At 37.8% G+C, this 21364-nt stretch overlaps 1 protein-coding gene across 3 annotated transcripts in view; it reads right to left on the bottom strand.

Annotated features, from left to right (window-relative positions):
• Positions 1-473: 473 nt before the first annotated feature.
• LMO7 (LIM domain 7) overlaps positions 474-21364 on the bottom strand; it is a 97111-nt gene continuing 76220 nt past the window's right edge. For all 3 annotated transcript variants that reach the window (XM_066545079.1, XM_066545080.1, XM_066545081.1), the window contains 14 exons: positions 20867-20927; positions 19618-19659; positions 17665-17690; positions 17252-17356; positions 15384-15476; positions 13669-14066; positions 11922-11987; positions 11544-11609; positions 9827-9879; positions 7976-8195; positions 6815-7087; positions 5353-5461; positions 3531-3633; positions 474-1213 (listed from right to left, as the gene is read on the bottom strand). In XM_066545079.1, coding sequence (XP_066401176.1) covers positions 1191-1213; positions 3531-3633; positions 5353-5461; positions 6815-7087; positions 7976-8195; positions 9827-9879; positions 11544-11609; positions 11922-11987; positions 13669-14066; positions 15384-15476; positions 17252-17356; positions 17665-17690; positions 19618-19659; positions 20867-20927 — 1638 coding nt within the window. In that variant the 3' untranslated portion in view covers positions 474-1190. The remainder of the gene's footprint in view (positions 1214-3530; positions 3634-5352; positions 5462-6814; positions 7088-7975; positions 8196-9826; positions 9880-11543; positions 11610-11921; positions 11988-13668; positions 14067-15383; positions 15477-17251; positions 17357-17664; positions 17691-19617; positions 19660-20866; positions 20928-21364) is intronic.

The following is a 21364-nucleotide window of genomic DNA, read 5'->3' as shown; positions in this document are numbered from 1 at the left end:
CTTCCTATGTTTTTTCACTGCTTCCAAAGATATGGACAGAGGAGGGTACATAACCAGGCATGAAAGGATTTGGGGAAGCTACAACTGAGACACAGAGCACATTCCAGCTGTGTTTTCAAGAGGAGCAGAACCTAACCCAAAAATATTTTTGGCACGTTATTTCTAGCAATAGCAGAGAAATTTTGAGGAACATCCACATCTTTCAATTTTTTTCAGGGATGGGCATATAGTCTCACCACTGAATACTAAAGGGAAAGAGCATGAGGAGCTTGATGAAAAACCTGTACACAGACTTTGACATTGACTACAAAGGAAGGGAGAAAAGAAAGAACTATTGTTCTTGCATATATTTATGTGAACAACTTAATCCTGTCAGAACAAATATTTTTCCCAAGATAAAAATCAAACAATTTTGTACTTCCACACACTACCTTAGACATGTTTAGCTGAACAGAAAGGACAAAAACTTCTAATAAATGCAACATTTGATTTTTTATTTACAAATATATGGTAATTCAACAACCATTCTCCACTCAGTTTGCAGAGGAAAGACTGATAGTTGCATTTCCAAACAGGAAAACTCTCTCTCTTAAATGGATTCCACAGAATATTATGCCAACACCACTGAGCAAATTCTGAGATTATTCTTTGTATTTAGGTTTCAAAAAAGCACATAATTTTAGAAACCAGCATATGGAAAGCAAACACATTTGTGTGCATTTAAATGCAGCTTCATATTAACCTAGAGAATTCACTTTCAGTATATGTCAAAAATAAAGACAGCAATTGCAAATATATATTTATATTAGCTATTTCTCTAATGCTCATTTCAAGAGCTTAGAAACAAAATACCCTCTTCATATACCATTGGAAAGTCAACTAGTTGATTATAAGCCTCAAAAATATTTTGAAGTTATTACTGAAAATATACTTATTCTCTCTTGTGCTCTCGGTACTCCAAGCTGAAAATGTGAAAGCATTTTTCCCAGCTATTTCCTTACTGCAATTACTTTCTTATAAATAAAAATAGTTACATGAAGAATACAAGGTATTGCTATGAAGACTAGACAAGCAAGAGTTACTCTTAGAAAAAAACCACACATACACACAATATATATATTTATAGATCTACATCAGCAGCAATCACCTCTTCTTGTATCTGCAACAGTGGTTTCATATCTTCATTTACTTCACATGGAGGTTGGTTGTCCAGCTGTCAGGGAGAGACAAAAGAAACTGTAAGTAAAGTCTAGTTACTGAAGAACTTTTGTGTCAACAATTAACATTTTAAAGTTTAAAATAGTCACTTAATAGTCAAAAAACATTTTAAAGTTTCAAAGACTCATTGAAAATGGTAACATCCTAATGTATGCATTCTAAATCAAGCAATCCAAATTTTATGAACAGTACAAATTTGAGTTGAATCCAATTATAGCACTGCAAGTATTTCAGGCCAAGTCATATTCCACAGAACATGCACTTTACCAAATTCTTAATAATTATTTTTAATTTATTTATCTTTAGCATTATCACAGAGATAGAGTGATAGTTTCTCTAAATTTACCTTTCAATAATGAAATTAAAATTTGCCAAATTACTGTAACAATATAAAGAACTTTTTTATCCTCTCTGCATACCTATGCAGTTATGTGCCAATACAGCGGTGTTTCACTACAACATTCCAAGTTTAAACCACAGAATTAACACAAAAATGTGCAAAAATATCACATAAAATGACAAAATGACAAAGTGAATATTAATAACCCTATGGTTTATCAAACCTTTTAGCCAACATGCTCACATTCCAAACTAACAAATAATTAGCCAGGTTGATGTGTCAAATGCCAACTGCAAAAAACAGGAATTCACATCACAGGGCAGTGCTGTGCTGCCAATACATTTTCACTGCAGTAATTGCATAGCTGGGTTTTGTATTATTCAAATAGCTGATTTCAATGACTAATCACTAATTTGAATACTGTGTTCTATACCTACAGGTTGTTACAACTCCTGATTTTACTTGTATCTCATAGAATTATATTTTGAGGTGCCCACTGGCCCAAGTAGATGCAGTCTGAAGGGAAGGGAATACAAACGTTTCCTCACAGATCAGCTCTGCTTCTGAAAGGCACTGCTGTGACTTTATGGGCTGTAATGTCAAAGAGAGACTAAATAGCAATTCATCCATAATAGAATTGCTTATCCAACTCATCAGCAATATTTCCCCCCAAAAGAAAAGACAGAGAAAAAAATAATGTGAGCAAGCTCCAGAGTGAATCTCTCACACATCTGGGTGCTTCAAATAGGAACACAGTCACTTCAGTGTAGTCTTGTCATCAACAAGGAGATACATTCTCCAAACTTTAAATTAGACATGGTATGACCCAGTGCTCTGGATCACTCCAGATGGAAGGGAGAGATTCTCTTCCTCCTTCCACTGATCACATCAGGCTCTGTGAATGCGCTATTGCCCTCACAGGGTGTTGCGCTTTCTGGTTTTAGCTCGGGTACCACATCATCATTTCTGTGACTTCTCCTCATGGAAGTCAAAAAGAGCCTGCAAACAGCAACAGCATCAGATGCAGAGCTTCTCTTTCCCTGAGCTAGGTCTCACAGCCAGCAGCTGCCCAGTTCCTGCTCAAGCACTGTAGCATGAATATCCTGTTCCCTTCAGTGCCTTCCAATCCACCATGAGAAAAATGTGCCGGGCTCATAAAGAAACACGGACATTTTTCCAGGAAGTAATTCAGAAAATATTTCCCTCCCCTGATTTTTATCATCCTATAGAATTCCACATTTGCTACATTAAAAAAGAGCCATATAAAACTCCTGACACTTATCAAAATTAGGAAGTTGTCTACCATCATCTATGACAGCAGAAAAAAAGACCTAAATACCACTACACAAAGCCTTAACATCATGCTCCAGTAAATCAGAATTCTGCAAACCATAAGAAGGAAAAAAATTATACTGCACCTTTTAATTAAGATCTGTAAGTAAATCAATTCCTCCTGAACTTGTACCTAAACGAATAACCAATTACAGACCTATAATTCCAATAATAATAGCATCACAAAAAGAAACCAGCATTTGTGCCACCTGCACAAGCTAAACTAATTGCTTTCCAGATATGTATTAGGACTGAATTAAATACATATTTCAGCTTACTTTTTAAGAAAATGTAGACACTTTCTCAAAAGGCTTCTCTGTTTTCAAGACAAGCCTGTTTAGCACCTGACAGCTCCTTGACACCACTTTCTTTAGATCTATAAAGGAAGGAAGATGACTATACCATGCTGTCTGCTTGAAACTGCGTAATAACAAGCTGGTAAAATCAGCTACCAGTGAGCTAGAAGTTAGGAATGACTACCCTACAAAAGACAGAAAGTGGCAATCAAACCTTGCTGAACCTATTTGCTAATTTAAAGCTAAACATGAAAGCTATCAAGTGGCTCAGCTGTACAAACACTTGAGGTTGCACAGCACAGAGAAGAGCTACAGTCATGCACACTGCAGTTGGATTGCCTTACTTTTAAATCTGATATAGCAGTCGTTGCAGAAGAGTTTGTTGTTTCGGATCCTGACTTCAGCTCCAGAGCGGGATCCACCGAGGTCGCATCCACAGGCAACACACTGTATCACACAGGAATAATTAGCAACTCCTTCCAAAATACTAAGAAACAAAAACGCTGTTCAAAAGCAGCTCAGATTAAGCTCAACAAAGCCTGAACCATAACCCCACAATCACTAGAAGCAAATGTACAATGATTAGTAGATCAAAATGCAACCAACCCTGAGGAAGTATTTTAAGGCGACGACTGGACAACGAATAGCAGACCAGAAATGCTACACCAAGTAAACAAACATAAAGCAGACAGTTTTTAGAGATTAGGTCATTTAATCTAATTTGAACTTAGTTTTCTCTGAAAACTAAAACTGGTTTGGCACAAAAAAAAATTTCTTCTCTAGATGGCAACAGGAATTTTGGCACAGAACACCTGGGTGTGCTACTTGCAGATTTCCATGGGGCACTACATGCTGCTGGTGTCCTCAGTCCCTTGGCACTCAAAGCAGAAAATACTCAAGCACTCCCAATTTCCTGGATTTGCATCATCGAAACAAGTTCTGATTTGGAGAGATGGGGCTGATTTAATTTTTCTTGCATAAACACATAAGGGGCTTGATCACTGCCATGCTAACACTAGCTATGGTAGCTAAGCATGACTTGTTGTGAATATGGTCCTCATCTGGAAGGAATGTAATCCAAAACATAATACTCCCCTTACTGAATTTATGAAGGACAGATAGTTTCCCTGCTTAACCAAGTAATGAATCTTTTGGATGGCAGTCTTTTCAACAGCTCATTTATTTTCAGAAATTTGAAAAAGAGAAACTTGGCATTTTCTCATGTAGGTTATGAGCTACAGGTAGATGGTCTCACACAGAATACATGTCCTGCAGAAAAGGGAATGGTGATTGATCACTATGGATTAGTCCTGTCTCTCCTGCTCAGGGAGGCAGAACCAGGAAGAGCTTGGAGTCAATCCCTAGTAATACTCCAGGTGATGCACTTGAGCTGGGCACAGAAGACAAGTGTTCTGAACTACACACAGAAATCTCTTTCTTGAAGTCAGGGAAGAAGCAGGGTCCAACAGCATCTCCAAGTTAATAGTCTAATTCCACATCTAGTCCAAGGGCAGGGGAATGGGACTGCTTTGCTGTATTTTGCAGGCAAATATTTATTCTTTCAGCTCTGCAAATGCCCCAAGCTGATGGGAAATCATGTTAGCAGATCTAGGTCTCAGTGCTGGGCATGAGCCAAGTACACTTAGTTGGTGACTAGGGCTGAGTAGCATTAAAGACACCTTTTGCTTTTTTTCTGGGTTTTATCCTGCCACTTTGAACTCTTCCAACATGCCTTTACTTGGAAAACACCACATGAACACTGTCTGCTAAGGTTAGCTTAGAAAGGATGGGTCATCTTAAATGATTTAATTTGCCGGGGTCCAGTATTTTTTTTTAGAGGAGCTGCTTTCTCTGGGAGCAGTGGTTCAGCATTTTCTGATATTTTGCCACCTATTTGAAGAAGGAAATCTTTGATCTCACAGTCCTTGTGCTCATCTTGCTTTTCAAAGTCCTACTTGTTAGCTCTGGAATTTAAGAAACACTTCTAGAGTTGAGTGCTAAATGCCTGCAAATGGGACTGCCTCATGGAAATATGCATGCACCAGGCTATCAAGAGTAGAAGGCAAAGCAGATGATTAGTAAGAACCCCTGTGAGCATAACACTGAGTAGCCATGCGTGCTCCTGATTAGTTCCTGTTCCTTCACGATGTGACTCCCAGCTCTCACCTTAAAGCAATGTAAATGATAACAAAGACCAAGAGACTCAATGATCATGGCTGCTCCTTTGCCCAGAATGTTATTACAGTATGAACAGATTTTCTTCCCACTGACTGACCTAAATATAGAACGAAAAACCTTAAAACCAACTTGAAAATGTTTAAAAGACAAAGAGTTATAAAATACTTTTTGAGATTAAAAATAAAAAACACATGGGTAAAAACTGGACTATTAGGCTGCTTGGTAGTAAAGCAGCCTAATAGTAAGTAAAGTAAACTGAAAATTAATATTAGAGTAGATCTGAAAGCCATGGAAAGCTGAAGTGTTATAATTTACATCAAATTTAAATAGGAACAAGTTAAGAAATTCTGTGACATTCTTGGCACATATCTCATTGTATAATATAGCTTCTACAAATAAAAAGTGTACTGTAAAGTTTGGAGAGTAAGAACAAAGGTTTTGTGCTCCTGCCTTCTTAGTTGTGGGGAACTATCCAGAAGGCTAAGTTTTAGAAAGCACCCCTTCCAAGTTCCACCATCTGCACCTTGTTAGATAAAAGAAGGCTAGTCCTGGACATAAAATATTATGTTAACTCTTTGAATGTAAACCATATGAAGGTCAGTTTCCATAGATCTACCAAGGTGTTAGCAAATGGAAGTGAGAACAAATAAGCAAATATGGTTAAGAAGTTCATTTTCTTACACCATAAAGGACATAGAAGATCAGCTTAAAAAATGGGGTCAATTTATCACTAAGTGCCTGAGAGTGTAAGAGCTAGTGAAGTAGTGTTCACTGTTGTTATTTATAACACATGTAATTCTGTGTGGGATTATTCTCTGGAGTACTATCCCAAGGTATTTTTAAAATGCTTTAAGTACATAAAACAGCAGAGTTATCTACCCTACCACAGTTGAATTCCATTTTTGTTTCCAAATATGTTGCAATTCTTGCTTTCTCCTCCTAGATTAAAATCAACATCCTACTCTGTAATTCTCCAGGGTCATGGGTTATGAGCATTCCTGAGTGCTCCTCAAGATATTGACCACATGCCAGGAAGTGAGGAGGAGATACCAAGATGAGGGTCATAAAGCGTGGGTTTCAGGAATCTTTTGTTAAAACAAACCAAGGAAAATAAATGTCAGAAATGCCATCTGGAACAGACTTTTGCTAATCATTTTGGTAACCAACACAGAGCTCGGAGACTGCAGATTGATTATTCAAATTCCTTTGTTTTTTTAACCGATGTCAAGCAGCGATGACAAACCTGGGAAATTTTCTAAGTGACTGGAGCAGGGAGGTAATACCAGCCCGTACTTCCACTGTCCCCTCCAGCTAGAAAACTCCAGGTACTTGTTAATCAGTGTTACGGGCAAGAATAACACATATGCTGTAAGTTCAGCATATACACCAAGTCTTGCCCTTCAGTGCTGTCCAACATTTTTATCTTCCCAGAAAAAGGGCACCCACTCACCTGCTGCGTGTCTGGGACCCTGACTGGGAAGCAGAGAGGGGAGACTGAGCCCTGGGAGCTGTCTGGGACGTGGAGGGGGCTCTTGCAGAGGTGGCCACAGGAGGTGTTTTGCTGGAGGAAGGAGTGCACATGTAGGCTCGGTTTGAAGTGGACACCGGGCGACTAAAATCTTGGCTAGAAGACAGAGATGAAGAGGATGCAGACTGGTTCAGCCATGAGTGGTGCCTCCATGACCTCATTCCTGAAGAATCAAGATTGTCCAAAGACTCCCCTCTGTAACAGAGATACAAGTACCTCAAATGTAAGCAGCAGTATGGATGGAGCAACAGAGCTATATCCTGACTTTTTTAAGAGAAAGCCATTAATCTTGCATTTTTAATATTTTCTGGAATTAATATGTTTGTTTGATCACCCTGAGCAGTATTCTTCATGCACAGATTTAAAATGTATGAGTAGGAAATTATCCTTTGTGTCCAGGCATAGTTATCATGGTAAAAAACAGGCGAGGCAAAAGCAAAACACTTCACTGCAGCCTTATCAGGGTGACCTGTATCAAAATCCACAGTACAGAGACAGACCTCAGATACCAGCTTTGTTTATGTTTTCTCCAAGGAATACCAGATCGAAAATAACAATCCACCCAGACTGGATAGCATCACCCAGGTAACAAGGTGTTGGCCCAATAATCAAATACTCTCCTGAGTGATAAATCTGCTGTTTCCTAAGTGACAAATCCAACACTCATACATTAAATAAAGCAAAAAAAAACCTATCCAAACTTTATGACATATTTTTGTGTTGAAAAAGGCATACTTCTTTGCCACAATAATCTATTTCCAAAACAGGTTGCCATGCTGAAATTCTTAAATGCATCTGTCAATGACAAGGCACACCATTGATTTCCATTGCTGCTGTACCAACCAAGAAATAAGCAGCTGAGTTATTTACAGGTCACATCCACATTCCTTACTTGCAAAAAAACCCCATTCAATCCTAGCTGTAATACAGATACCTTCTTCTATCTGTGCTGCTATGCTGTTCACCTTACAGCATTTCTCAGACTCAATTTGTTTCTATGCGCTGTGATACAGGCTAAAGTTCAGAATAACCAAAGCAAAATGTATGATGAGAGACAGAGTTAATTTTTAATGCAATTCCTACCTCCTCATACTACTGCTGTACAGACTAATGGGCTCCTTATGTATACTGGCACTGCGCTGCCTAATCCAGCTGCTGTCCGTGTGTAGAGATGTTTTCTTTCTCATTTCCTGAAGGATTTGCTGTCTCTCCAACTCTGCTGCAGACAGATTTTGCTCCTTCTGAGACTTCTTCTGCGACTCACCCATGTTCCAGGACCTCTCTGAATACTTGCTCTGGGTACCTGTGCAGGCAACATGTGCAAACATCAGCCAGACACCTCAGGGCACAGAAGCAGTTATGGTCCTGTCAGCACTCTGGCTATAATTCCAAGAGCTATTGGAATAGTGTTCATCACTCCACTCACAAGTTATTCCAGTTCCCTTTTACAGCCGAGTAAAACTTACCAATATAGCATTACTGAAATGTTTTTGTTTGTATTTCCATTAATGTAGTCTTTTACATAATGCTTAATTTAAATACATTCTCCTTCACTTCCTAAGTGTATATGCATTGACATTTGTCCTCTTTTTAAAAGGGTATCACCTCTTTTAGAGCCATAATTTGGACTCTTCCCCCAATACAAACTGAACCATGTGTAAAACCCATAGTTAAATGACAGGATACATTTTCTGACAGTAAAACCCATAGTTAAATGACAGGATACTTTCTCTTTAAAAGTTTCTCTTTAAAAGTTTTTTAAAACTTTCTCTTTAAAAGTTCTCTTTTCTTCTGTAAGTTGTCTCTGTTTACAAGAATTTCTTTCTTTCTTTCTTCAAGGCACTAAAAACACTGCTTTATATTGTTTTATATAGATACAAAGGGGAGGGGGAAATCTTTCAGTTATTTGGATCATGTGTTAACTACTCAGTTGAAATGAAATTAATGGTATAGATGGTCTTTGAAAATTTGGAAGGGGAAACAAAGAAGCAATCTTTCTTCAGTAGGTGTTGATATATCAGAAGGCAACAATTCTTTATTCCCTAGATCCAGTATGCATTCTTTATAGTAAAAAAACAATTAAGAAAATTACTCAGCAATAAGTCATTCAATTGAAATTTCAATCCTTTTAAATGCTGCTCTGACGGTAGATTACCTCTTGGATTTATTGATATAGATTACCATTGTAAAATACTGCGGAAGTTTACTTTCTCTTTAGTTTCAATGACAATGCTTTAATGTATGAAAGCAACATTTTTAATCTGCAATATATCCCTTAATACATCTACTTTTCTTTGATTACTTGTGATTACTTTTTTAAACTCTATTTTAGACACAAAAGTAGCTTGCAGGCATTTTTGACTGTAAAATGTTTATAAAATTGGTTTGTTTGCTTTGCACATAATTCCTCTAATATAACCAAAGTCATGTATCTGAACTAGAGTCCAGGACACAAGCCATTGTGACATATCGAGAGCTGACTTCTTGCTCTGTTATTACTACACTAACTGAAATTCAGAAGACAAAAAGTTGTATTAAATACATTCATCATCTTGGTATGTGCAGCTTTTTTTTTTTGACAGAGTTAATGCATCAAAACTACACATATCGTCAATGATATAACTGCATGATTGATTTTATCTCATGTAAAAATCTCATGTTAAAATTTAGGTATCTAAGAGCCACTTGTAATCACTGTCTTCAAATGGGTAGTTAATCATATTTGTCCTCAGCTTTTATGTTGACTGTATGATTTTCCTCTTGCTGTTGAAAATTCATTAAATTGGGGCATAGTATGAATTCACAATGCAGCTATTAAAAAGACTCTAAAAATTAATTTTTTTATGACTATATGTACACTTTTTTTTCCTCCTACTTTCCTCCCTCCCTACCTGCCAAAAAAATTAAATATAATGGAAATTATACATTACGTACCATTTCTGACTGTGTTGAATTCATTCAGTTCTGTAGTTGACTTTGACTTATTCCTGAGGATATAAAAACATCTATCTTAATTACGAGACCTCATTACAGACACAGCTCTTATCATTGCAGATGACAGAACCAGTCCTCTTTTTTTCACTATTCCTCCCATCAACCATTTATGCTATACTTAAAACAAGAGGCAAAAAATATCTAAAGACCAAGAGGATACTAAAGGGAAAAAAAGTCGATATTTAGTTCTCAATAGATAATCACCAATTAAATGTTAAAATTTTGTACTGAAAGTTGTCAGTACCTCAGGTATAAGGAACGGATCATTGTGCTTGTTTCAAAAAAACAATGTAAAAAACCAAATCCTTCCCTGTGGAAGCTTTGTGAAGACTACAGTCAGACAAAGAAGTGAGAATTTTCAGAGCAGATTTACAATTTATTTGGCTTAATGAGAAACTGAAATCATACTTCAGCACTGTTACTAGACTGCAAGCAAAACACCCTCTCAAAACCCTGCATGCAGATTGTTTTTGGAAAAAGTTACCATTCACTGATTATACCTAGTAGCATAATTTTTAATGAGTTTTAGCCAAGAAATGGCATTCAACAAAGGCCATATACAGGAAGACAAATCGAAAAAGTTGGTTTTCTGACAGTACAGAACAGAAGCCTCGGCAACACCTCTGCTGTATTATTAGTCTCAAGTAGTATAGCAAATTTTTTAGTTTAAAATAACTCACAAAGAAAGGATTTTAAAAGAAATCCTTTGGGTGGTCCCAACTCAAAGCTGCTACATTAATGTTTTTACACACACAGCATTGGCTGCACAGCCACATTTTGAAAGAATCTTGTCCTTTATGTGGAGATAAATGAAGCATAAACCACATCACATCTTGCTTCCTTAAGTTTTTACTGTCTGTCCTATGGTGTGGACCTGTTTTATTATCTATTTAAGAAGATGCAACACTCTCACAGCTGCTTGTAGTGAAGAAAACAGCAGTGTCCTCGTCACACATATATCCAAGATGTAACTATTTAGTGCATGCTCCTTCTGAAGTTAGATCCAGATCTTCCATTAGTAACAGACCCATTAAGTGTACCTTGTAATTTTTGGAGTTCCTCTTTATATAAGAGAGGTATGCTCACTTCAGCTACAAGAAGTGATTAATTCTACAGCAGAAGTCACCTTTCAGAACTACTGTGAGATGCAATGCAAAACAAAGGCTTAATTTGTAAAGCGAGAGATTGTACCTTAAAATTAACTTGTGTAAATTACAGGAGTAGCCTGCACTATCCCCTTGATAAATATCCTGCTGCTGCCTCTGACTTCCCTTCTTGTTTACTCTCTCAAGTTGCACAACCCGAATTGGGATGACTGCACCTTAGTTTGTAGAGCATGCTCTGACACAACCACAAAATCTGAAATCGTTTTCCAGCCAGGTAAGTTGAGTACTACCCACATATTTACCTCCTCACAGTTTTGTTTCTCCCCACAGTATCCCACTGACTAACTGTTGCTTACAACAGTGTATAATTTGACAAAAGTTGGGCCACTTGTTCTTTTCAATATGAAAACATGCCATAAAAACTGCAAAACACAGCAGCAATCCAACATATCATTTAGCTGCTATGACTAAAGTTTATTAGAATTTTAAAAGTTTTCTAACAAAGAACTGGTGACGCTCAAGTTGGTGTTGAGATTCAATATGGGACATACCTGTCAACAAATGACTGGCCAGGCTGTTCCTCAATGGTTTTAGAAACTTCATAACGCTCATAATGCCTATTGGAAAGAAAAGAAACATTATGTTGCCATACAGAAAAAGACACACATGTTCCTAAGGAAAATATTCAAAATAGATCCTTAAGAGAAAAAAACCCCAATTTAAATTAAACCCCCCAAACAAGTAAAGTTCTAAGGAGTCTTAATTTAACAGTCAGAAATACAACTGATAAAAGGCAGAAAAAGAAGAGTTGAGAGAAAAACTGCCTGAAATTAGATTTTTGTGAAGTGACAAGGAAACCAAACATGAGCCTCCCAGAATGGTTATTGTTAAAGAGGTTTCAACTGTGTATTGATTCAGTTTCTTATCACCTGTCAATGAGAGGATGGCCAGCTCGATCCTCTTTTATTTTAGATACTTCATAGCGCTCGTAATGTCTAGAAGCAAAATAAAGATAAAATACATATTAAAAGAAAATTCTAGAAATTGAGCAAACAGTAAGTATCCCCTCCCCAGAGAAAACTGAGAAAGTTCAGCTGTGTTAAAAGAATCCCAAAGACTAAGGTGCTGCAAAAATTACAAGCATCAGTATACAACAGTGATTATCTCATCCATTTCAAAGCCAGGAGGAAAATTTTGTCAAAGCACAGCAGTTCTATAAAAATTACATTTTGATTGCAGAAGAGTGTACAGGTGCAGTTTATAAACTCATAAAGTTCCACAGAAAACACTCCTTAGCTGACTGTCCCTCCCTCAGTGTACTTTGCAGCAAGTATCATGCCTTTGCAGGTCTTTATATAATGTTTCAGATTTCAAGTCTTATCTTTGGATATCATCTTATAGCAAATATTTAACACCAGATATTTTAAAGCCCAGTTTCACTGAACTTGCTCCTTTACTATTAAGCAAAACCTCCCGTGTTTTGCAAAACACATCCTTTGGCAGCAACCTAAGAAGCAATGAAATCCCTGTGGACTAAAGAATGTGCCAGGGATTTAGATATGCAGATATTACAGCAGCTTAATAAGTTACCACACAAAGTCCTATCATCTTGCAAGTGGGACAAGCTAAAACTGTAAAGTTATCCTGGCTCTGCTGCCAGGAAGAACCTGTTCAGCCATTGTAGCATTGTGTCTCTGCTTTGCTCAGCAGGCACATCAAGCAGCAGTCATTTAGATTAAACTAAAGTAACTCTGGGTCTTACAACCTCCTCTGCAAATATATGCAGTCTTTTAAAATCACACTACTTTCTCCTAAGACTTAGCTTGATACCATGTGTTCTCTTCAGTCATCTCTTGTCACTTAAACAAGAAAAAGAGAAAAACCTTAAGAGATGCCACAAGTCATAAACAAGGCAGTAAGGTAAATGGAGACAAAATAATGAAAGGTTACTGGTTTAATCATTTTCAGACAGATTAATCTCCTGTGACAGTAGTCTAAAAATTTCTGGGGAAGAACACAAACTTGAGAACTAATAGGTGGGGATTTGTTCATTTGATTGTTTTTTAAAGCAAGCTGCTGAAGAAGGTAATGAGAGGAACAAATATATCTGCAGTGGATATTTCTAACAGGCTATGATATGTAAGCAAGTAACGGTTCACTCATATACCATGATATCCCTCACTGACAAATTAACCCAGTAGTTAAATTGCAATTAAGCTTTATTGTAACACTGTTGAATTAAAATGAGAGATAAATCTGTAAAAATCAGCCACACATTTGTTGAAAAAGTGTTAACTTGGTATTTCTTCTGGAAGCCCTGTATGTTGAGTCACTGGCTCTCAAGTTGAGTCACTGGCTTGTGCACAATTCTTACAAAATTTTCTCATTAAGTCCTTCAGATCCTCTTTCATTTGGCTGTAATTACAGTACTTACACATCCCATTAAAAAATAGCTGAAGTAGGGAAATATAGCTCTTGATTCTTGGGGAAGGACTGTGTTATGCCTGATCCTTCTGCCTTTGGAAAGAAAGACTAGGGTATGGGATTTTGCACCTACTGACTGCAGCATGAAGCTCACATGAACATTCTTATACGTTCAGGACAGACACAGCCCTGTTAGACACGGATTTGAATTTACAGAAGGAAGGGAAAGTACATCCTAGCACAAGTGCACACCTTTGGTACTGAGGCACCTCCACTGACACCTCCCTCTGCTTTTCCGCCTGCCGCCTCTGCTCCTCCAGCTCTGCCTGCCGCCTCTGCTCCTCCAGCTCTGCCTGCCGCCTCTGCTCCTCAGCCTGCTGCTGCTCCCTCTCTTTACGCTGTCTCTCGAGCTCCAGCTCTTGGAGTTCCTGTTCTTGCTCAAAATGCCTGGTTGCTTCTTCCTGGATCCTCCGTTCCTCCTGAAGCCTCCTCCTCCCTTCTTCCTCATGCAGCGAGCTCGCAGCCAGCTCATTTTCTCCATCTTGTTCTGGCTCCTCAGGAGCATTTGCTTCAGGGCTTGCTCTCCAGCTGGACACAGGTGGAGCCTGAGAAGTGATGGATGTTGTGTTTAGGGTTAGAACGGTCTGCTCCTGTGGCAAAGAAAAAAAAAATCACGTTTTTAGATGTTTTTTAAATAGATTTCTTGCTCAGAAAGGGTAATTTATTCTATGAGGTAAGCATGTATAAAATCATCCCCAGCAGTTCCAGTGCAAGATGCAGGGTAAAGTGTGGTTTCACATTCTCCTAATTCAAGAGCTTCAATCCGCACACCAGCCTTAGCAAGCACCACAGGCAGCATGGCCACAACTATGTGAAACATTCTGCTTTCCCAAGTATCACTTACATGTCAAGCCATCCCTTCCCCACTTAAATACCCATGGAAAACAAACCCTTCCACGATACCCAGCATTTCTCCCTACTGTTTTGACTTAGAAACCTGAGACCTACTTAAGAGTGTATACACAAAGGTATACACTGCAATCTATATCAGACCGATGAATTTCACATGAATCCTCATGTGGAGGCATCTCCCACTCTGTTCCATTCTTCTACCATTTCAAAGTAAAGCCTCAGACCTATCACTCTCTGACGCTTTTCTCAAAAACAAGAAAAAAACCTTTCAGTAGTCAAAAGATGTTTTAGTTGCAGGAAAAATATAATGTTTATGGGTCCATCAAAATCTCTAATGACAGAAAAAATACAAAATGGTTTATACTCTTATACAACAAAGTCCTCCAACAGCTCAAAAAGCTTTCTTATTGAAGTTCTAAGCCTTAAATTATGGTCTACTCATTCATGACTGTGTAAACACAGCTGATCTAGTTTGGATGCCTGAAGCAACACTCACTTAGCAGTAGAGATACCTCAGACAGTTCCCATACTCAGGAAAAAGTTGTTCATCTTCCCATAAACAACAGACACAGAAATCAGCATATACAGAAACTACACACATTCAGTGTTTTAAAATATATAACTGGAAATCTAAGGTTGATTTGGTATGTAAATTTATCAGATGAACTGTCTGCCAGTAACAAGCCAGACACTTATGAACGTGCTTCCTGATAAAGTATTGAAGCAGAACTCCAACAAGTAGCACCAGGTGGTAAATAAAAAGTAAAAGTCTCCATTTATGATCACAGTAATTAATACATGCTGTGACTTTTTCTCGTGTCAGTTACCTAACCAGCTCATAAGGAAAAGACACAATTTCAACATATCTCAATACATCCCACCTACTCTTTTCCATCTTATTTTTGCAATCTCTTTCTACCAAGTCATAGACAACAATTTATTTTCTAAAATGAGAAGATAAATGACATAACAACCCTAATACTTTGCCTGCTTTCATGTACCTAGTATAAAGGAAAAAAAGCTCTCAAGTCAGTAAAGCTTTATTCACAGCCTACCTCATCAAAATACTTCGAACTCTCTTTTTCTGCTTCTTGCTTAGCTCGTAGCCATTCTTCCCTCAGTTTCTCTTGTTCTCGTTGGTATTTCTCCTGTTAGGTTAGATTGAAGTTAAGCATGCAAATAAGGAACATGGTATTTTTTACTTTCATTTGCACTTACATTGGAATTTAATGTGTTTTTTTAGCAGACCAAACCAACCAGACAAAAAACATCCCTGAGCTCCACTAGAACATTAGGTCTTCCACAAATAAAACCCTGGCTCGAGTACAATCCAAAGAAGTTCTGTAATTGATTTTTGAGTCTCCAGGCTTATTTTACATGCTAAGTTTCACAAAAGCCAACCTCATAGTCCCTGTCCCCCAGTTTAGTTACCATTTGAACAAAAAACCCTCAGCTATCTAAGGTATTTCTATAAAAACACAGTGGTTGTATTTAAGTTGGAATTAGGCACGTTAACATGATAAATATAAAGAAATCACTAAGTGAAATAGTGAGCAAGATCTCTCATTCTTTTGAAATGTTACCTTAAACAAAACCCAATTTCTGGACCTTGAAATTTTTCTTTTGACTAGATTTGGCATGAAATCAATATAAAGCATCGCTTAAAGCCCATGGTAAATGTTTTGGTGCTTTTTTCAGTCACTACTTTTATCTTGGGAAAAGCAAAATATTTAAAGATGTCAAAATTATTCCTTCTAAGATGCTGGAAATAAGCAAAGAAAGACTTTGCCTCCTTTTTTTTTGTTATTTGAAAATGCATTGCTAGGATCATGGGGAAGAGAAAGATCATTATTACTCTGGTCAAATTTATCACTTCAGGACTAAAAAAGGCAGAACAAAGAAAAGTGATAGCAGATGGCTGAGTCAGCTCTCAAGAGAGGGGAGCTAAGGTTTACACTCTTTAAAGCCATCTCTTCAAGTATCAAATGGAACATCCAAACCATAATGGAGACCACAGGTAAGTTTAGGAAGGTACAGCTGCTGCCCTGCAGAGTTTGCAAGCTACAAGGATCAAGAAAAGATGAAACATTTAAAAAGCAAGATAGATTCTATGCTTGTACTTTGAGATCACAGTTTTCTGCTGAATACAGCCAAAGAGGGCTTGTGCAGAATAAATGATGTTCATTGATGTCTCTCCTTGCCATCAGACTTCAGACAACAAACTTTAAATTAATTTGCTGAGATGTGTCTCTGAACATGGTTGAATGTGCTTACACTTCATTCAGCTGAGCTCTTTGCAGAAATGTATGCTCGAGTTTTTTGTGCTATCCTAAGACTACAAACAATGCCCCTTCCCTCTGCAACACCCCCCTCCAGCTCTAGCTAGTGGTTATCAAGGTGGTTTTGCATTAGCAGATTCAGCTTCCTGACTCAGAGGTCCTGGGAACCAGATTATTCCAACTGATTAGCTGATTGTTAAATGACAGGATTCTAGCAGGCAGGTACTGGCTGCCTCTGCATATATGAATACAAGGCAGTATCACTAATTGAAGGTAAAACTCAGGCTAGGGGCATTTTCCTTAAGGGGAAAAAAATACAATTAATATTCACAACAGAAGACCACTTAGTTCTTCACTTATCCTTTAAATTCTGTTATCATTAAGAACATACCAGCCCCAGAAGATTGAGCACTTCTGGCTGTAGTGCATGCACATTGTGTGTTTGATTTTATGATGCTCACTAAAGCATTATCCTCTTTTTTCTGAATAACTCCTAATGTGTGCAACTGTGCAGGCCACAAAATGCACCTGGGAGTCTCCCCAGGCCATCAGTAAGAAGAACTGCAGAAGTCATGTGCCACTTTTCTTCCCTTGTTGCTACACACGGGGGATTGACAGCCCATGATTATGAAGATGAATTATACCTGCAACAAACGGTCCTGCTCTTTTTGCCATTTTTCCTGTCGTTTTCGCTCTTCCTCTTGATCCCAAACCCGACGGCTAGGAGCGCTGATGGATGGGACTGGGAGCTAATATAGCACAGAAATGAAGTTGCATTATCCTCTTGCCATGTAATCAACACTCTACATTTTAAAACATTTTTTCAGAGTGAGAAATAGAAGCCATTACCAACTCTAGAGCTTTATAGTGACAAGGACATAAATTAGCCTTTTCTTCAAATGGCAGAAAGCAACCATGCCTTGACAAAGCAAATCTTAGCCAGTACTCTCAGATTTGATCAAAATTGTAAAGCAGTATAGAAAGCAATAGAAAGCAGAGAGCTTCTTGAAAAGACTAGGATTATACAACCAAATAGTAGTTCACAAATAGTACTTACATCAGGCATTGCAGGCTCTGGGCCTCCTGGGAAATTTGGAAGGGAAAAAAGAGAAATCATCAGACCCATACATAACTACTGCAAGACTTGTGTAACTGTGGCAAGTCTGTGAGCTTCAGACTAATTTTTTCTTCCTTAGTAAGACATGCTTGTATTTGCCCTGCTGAACTTTCTCAAGGGCAGAATTTATTAGGTGCTTTCAGCTAATGTGCACAATTGTTTCAAAGCTTTGCATGCTCACAAGTGCCATCAGCAATTGCCTGAATTAGCAGTACACCTTCCACTGTAGCAACACAAAGGTTCTTCACTATACCTCTCCTATTATTATTGTTGTGAAACCCAACTGTTTAGCATGACCAATACCCAGAACACTGCACAAGGGTAGAGAAGTTATTAATCTACTGCCCTTGGCATGAATTAAGAGCAATTGACATGCACTGGCAACTTCTCCACCACAAAACCATGTATTTCTGCTCTCCAACTTTCCTACTTCCAAAAGCACACTTGAATTCAGTGAACTGGTCACCATTCACCAAAAACCTTTTGCTATTTGAGGCTATCACACTTGGCCTTGTCATCCTGTGACAAGATTATATATTATGCTAATTTATTAAAAGTAGGGAAAATGGGGAGAAACACAAATTTAAATGTAACAATTTCTTAAGCACCGTCACTATTTTTGTTTGTTGACAGTGTACTTGTTACTTAGCTGTCCAAATTTCAATTTTAAAAAAAGGCATAAAAGGAAAAAATTGCAACATTATTCTGAAGTATAACCATATGAAGTGGAAAAAAGTTCATATTTAGGATACTAAAGACTCTCATGAGTCACAGGTTAGCATTCATTCTATATGTACACAATTTTGTTGTCACTGTCAGACCACAACAGCCATAGTGAAAATCAGGCAATCAGCTTAATCTATTGCAGTTGTGCCAGGAGATATTAAAGGGAAGCATAGACCTTTTTTGCTCCCCCTCTTCTCTCACCCCTGTAAGCTTATGCTGAACTCCACAGGAATCTTCATGTAATTGCAAAGCTGAAGTGTCAAAAGTTTAAAATTAACAAGCTGTACTGAACATGCACTCTAGAAATACAACCTTGTCCTCCCCCTCAAGCACAAGTGAAATACCTCAAATATTGTTATAAAAATAAGTAAAAGAAAAAACTGATTTCTGCCAGCCATAAAATAAAAACCAGAAAACAACAACAACAAAACCCCAACACCAACAAATAGCCACCAACGAAATTCCACCATATTGTAGATACAATATTGCAGATACAGCAGAAGTATTTAAAAAGCACACAGAACCACAAACACAGATATCTACTGTGGCATTTCACATATCGCTTCTGGCAAAAAACAGAAATCATCACCACTAAAAGCAAAATCCTGGCCCCACACAAATCATTGGCAAAACTCAACTGAGCTTCCAGTAGGCCAGAATTTCACTCTTTCAGGCTACAGCAAAACAGAAAGGCATACATAGCCTGGAGACAGCATAAGACATACAACATTAGTGGAAGTATGTGAGCTGTGACATGCAAAATGCTGAAAAAGCAACCTACAAAACCAAAATTGAGTGCCTCGTTCATTGCCTTTTTAAAAAAACGCTGGCATATTAAGTTCAAATTTTGTATTGGTCTTCTTGGGATCTTGTGACATCATCACAGAGTGGAAAGCCAGCAGATGCCTTTTTATACCAATTTATGCAGAAGCACAGAGCTGCAACTCAAACTCAAATCCAGAGTTAAATACTTCATCAACAGCTCTGAGATCTTCTCTAAACCTCTGCTGGAATATTCACCATTATTCTTGTTTTGTAGGTAGTAGCAAACCTGAGCAGAGAGTGCCAACCTTCTAACTTCTACCCAGTGGGGAAAAAAAAAGTATGAACAACACAGAAAAGATTTAAACAGCTATAGATATAAGAGAACACGCAAAGACCCATTACCACAAAGGTAGACCCATGAATTGTAAGAATAACCTGATGACCCTGGGGAAAGAAGGGAAATTAATTATGTTGCTTCATTGTAACTGCAGAAACAACACTGAAGAGGTAGAGCACCCAGCACCAGACTTGTTAGGGAGAGTGTGCAGCAGGAACAATTTCATGGAAGTACATGAAATGTTAGCTCTTTGGTTTACCTTGTTCAAAAAATTGTGACCGCCTTTTTAAGTTTTTCAAAGAAATAGGTTCAGATGCTATTTGAAAAATACAAAGAATACAAACAAATCAAAATGAAGTGCCTTTTTTTTAATGACTATAATGACTGGATAAGAAAGTTCAGTTAGACCTCCCATACACTGCAACATCACTTCTGAAAGCAAAAAGCCCCTGAAACACAAAGGAAAACCTTCGGAGGTTACATCATATACTAATTAGGATTTCATTTTATCAGTAACAATGTCCAACAATAAAAACAGCACAAGTGTCAGACTCAGATCCTCCCTGTCTAATTTAACCATCCTTGACTAGGATTCAAAGTTGAAATGAGGAGGAGCCTAATGACCATTCAAGGCCACCAGAAAACATCTCCAGAGAGCAAGTGATATCTTGGAGGAATTTTTCTAAGAATTACCACGTGTATTCAAGCTAAAATGAAATACAAAGCTCCTACTTCAGGATTATTATTCCATTAGGAAGTATATATACCTGGTTTCTCTCACTGCTGTCAAGTAAGGCTGTAACTCATAGCCTCATATGCAATTATTATTCATATCAGAATCATCAATATTGTTCTCCAGGAATAAAAGTAAAGTAATATAATAGTGAAAACAGCCCCTAACTCCCAAACCTTACAACTGAAAGAGGCAGGAAAAAGTAGCAAAAAGTTGAGTACTCTACACTCTTCCTGGGTACTAAAATAAGTCAGTACTCATGCTAACTCAGTCACCATACAATGCAGTAGCAATTACAATAAATTGTGTGCCTTCTTGCCTTTCACCTCTACCACACATTAAATTTACAACCACTAATGCAGAGACAGGGGCTTTGTCGCAGCTTTGTTGTCTGTTCTCAAACTGGCTTGCAAACTGTGGAAGCAAGCTATACCCAGTTTGGATGCAAAAAGATATCTGTCTGGGTTTTGGTTTATTAAGGTCTCACTTCACCCACTGTATAACACTTCCAGTCATTACTGACTTAGTGTCTGTGCTTGTCAAACTACACCATTAGCAAATGAAAAGCAACAGTGGTTTACCTCTTTGTTCATTAGAGCCAAGATCTCCTTGCATTCCATTTATTAATTTTGTTTCTGTATCCTGAAATATATAAATGAATAAATAAATAAATGTCCTAGGCTCATTAGATTTGTGGAAATTTATCCAACTACACATCTTTCCTATCAGGAACTATATGTCACAAAACATTTCATAATATTTTATAGAAAGATACAAAACAATCTAAAACTTCCTCAGTGTAATTTATAATAAAGCTACGGCATGCATTTGAAGGACTCAATAACCCGCTGCTAACTGCTGCAGAAATAAAATACATTAGCTAGCAAGCAAATTCCAGAAGCCAAAATCTTCCTATTTCAGCTCCTTGGCAGGCAGGTTTTATTTGCAAGTAATTTGAGAGCACATATGCACCTGTTCTTTGGGGCTGCATCTTCCATATAGGCTAATAATTCAGGTCAAAGTCTTCTCTGAAGAGCAAACATTATACATGGTTTTAATCAAAAGACAGCCTGCACCTG

This window comes from Molothrus aeneus, chromosome 2 (genome assembly GCF_037042795.1).
Source record: "Molothrus aeneus isolate 106 chromosome 2, BPBGC_Maene_1.0, whole genome shotgun sequence".
NCBI lineage: Eukaryota > Metazoa > Chordata > Aves > Passeriformes > Icteridae > Molothrus > Molothrus aeneus.
This window is presented reverse-complemented; position numbering and strand designations above follow the sequence as displayed.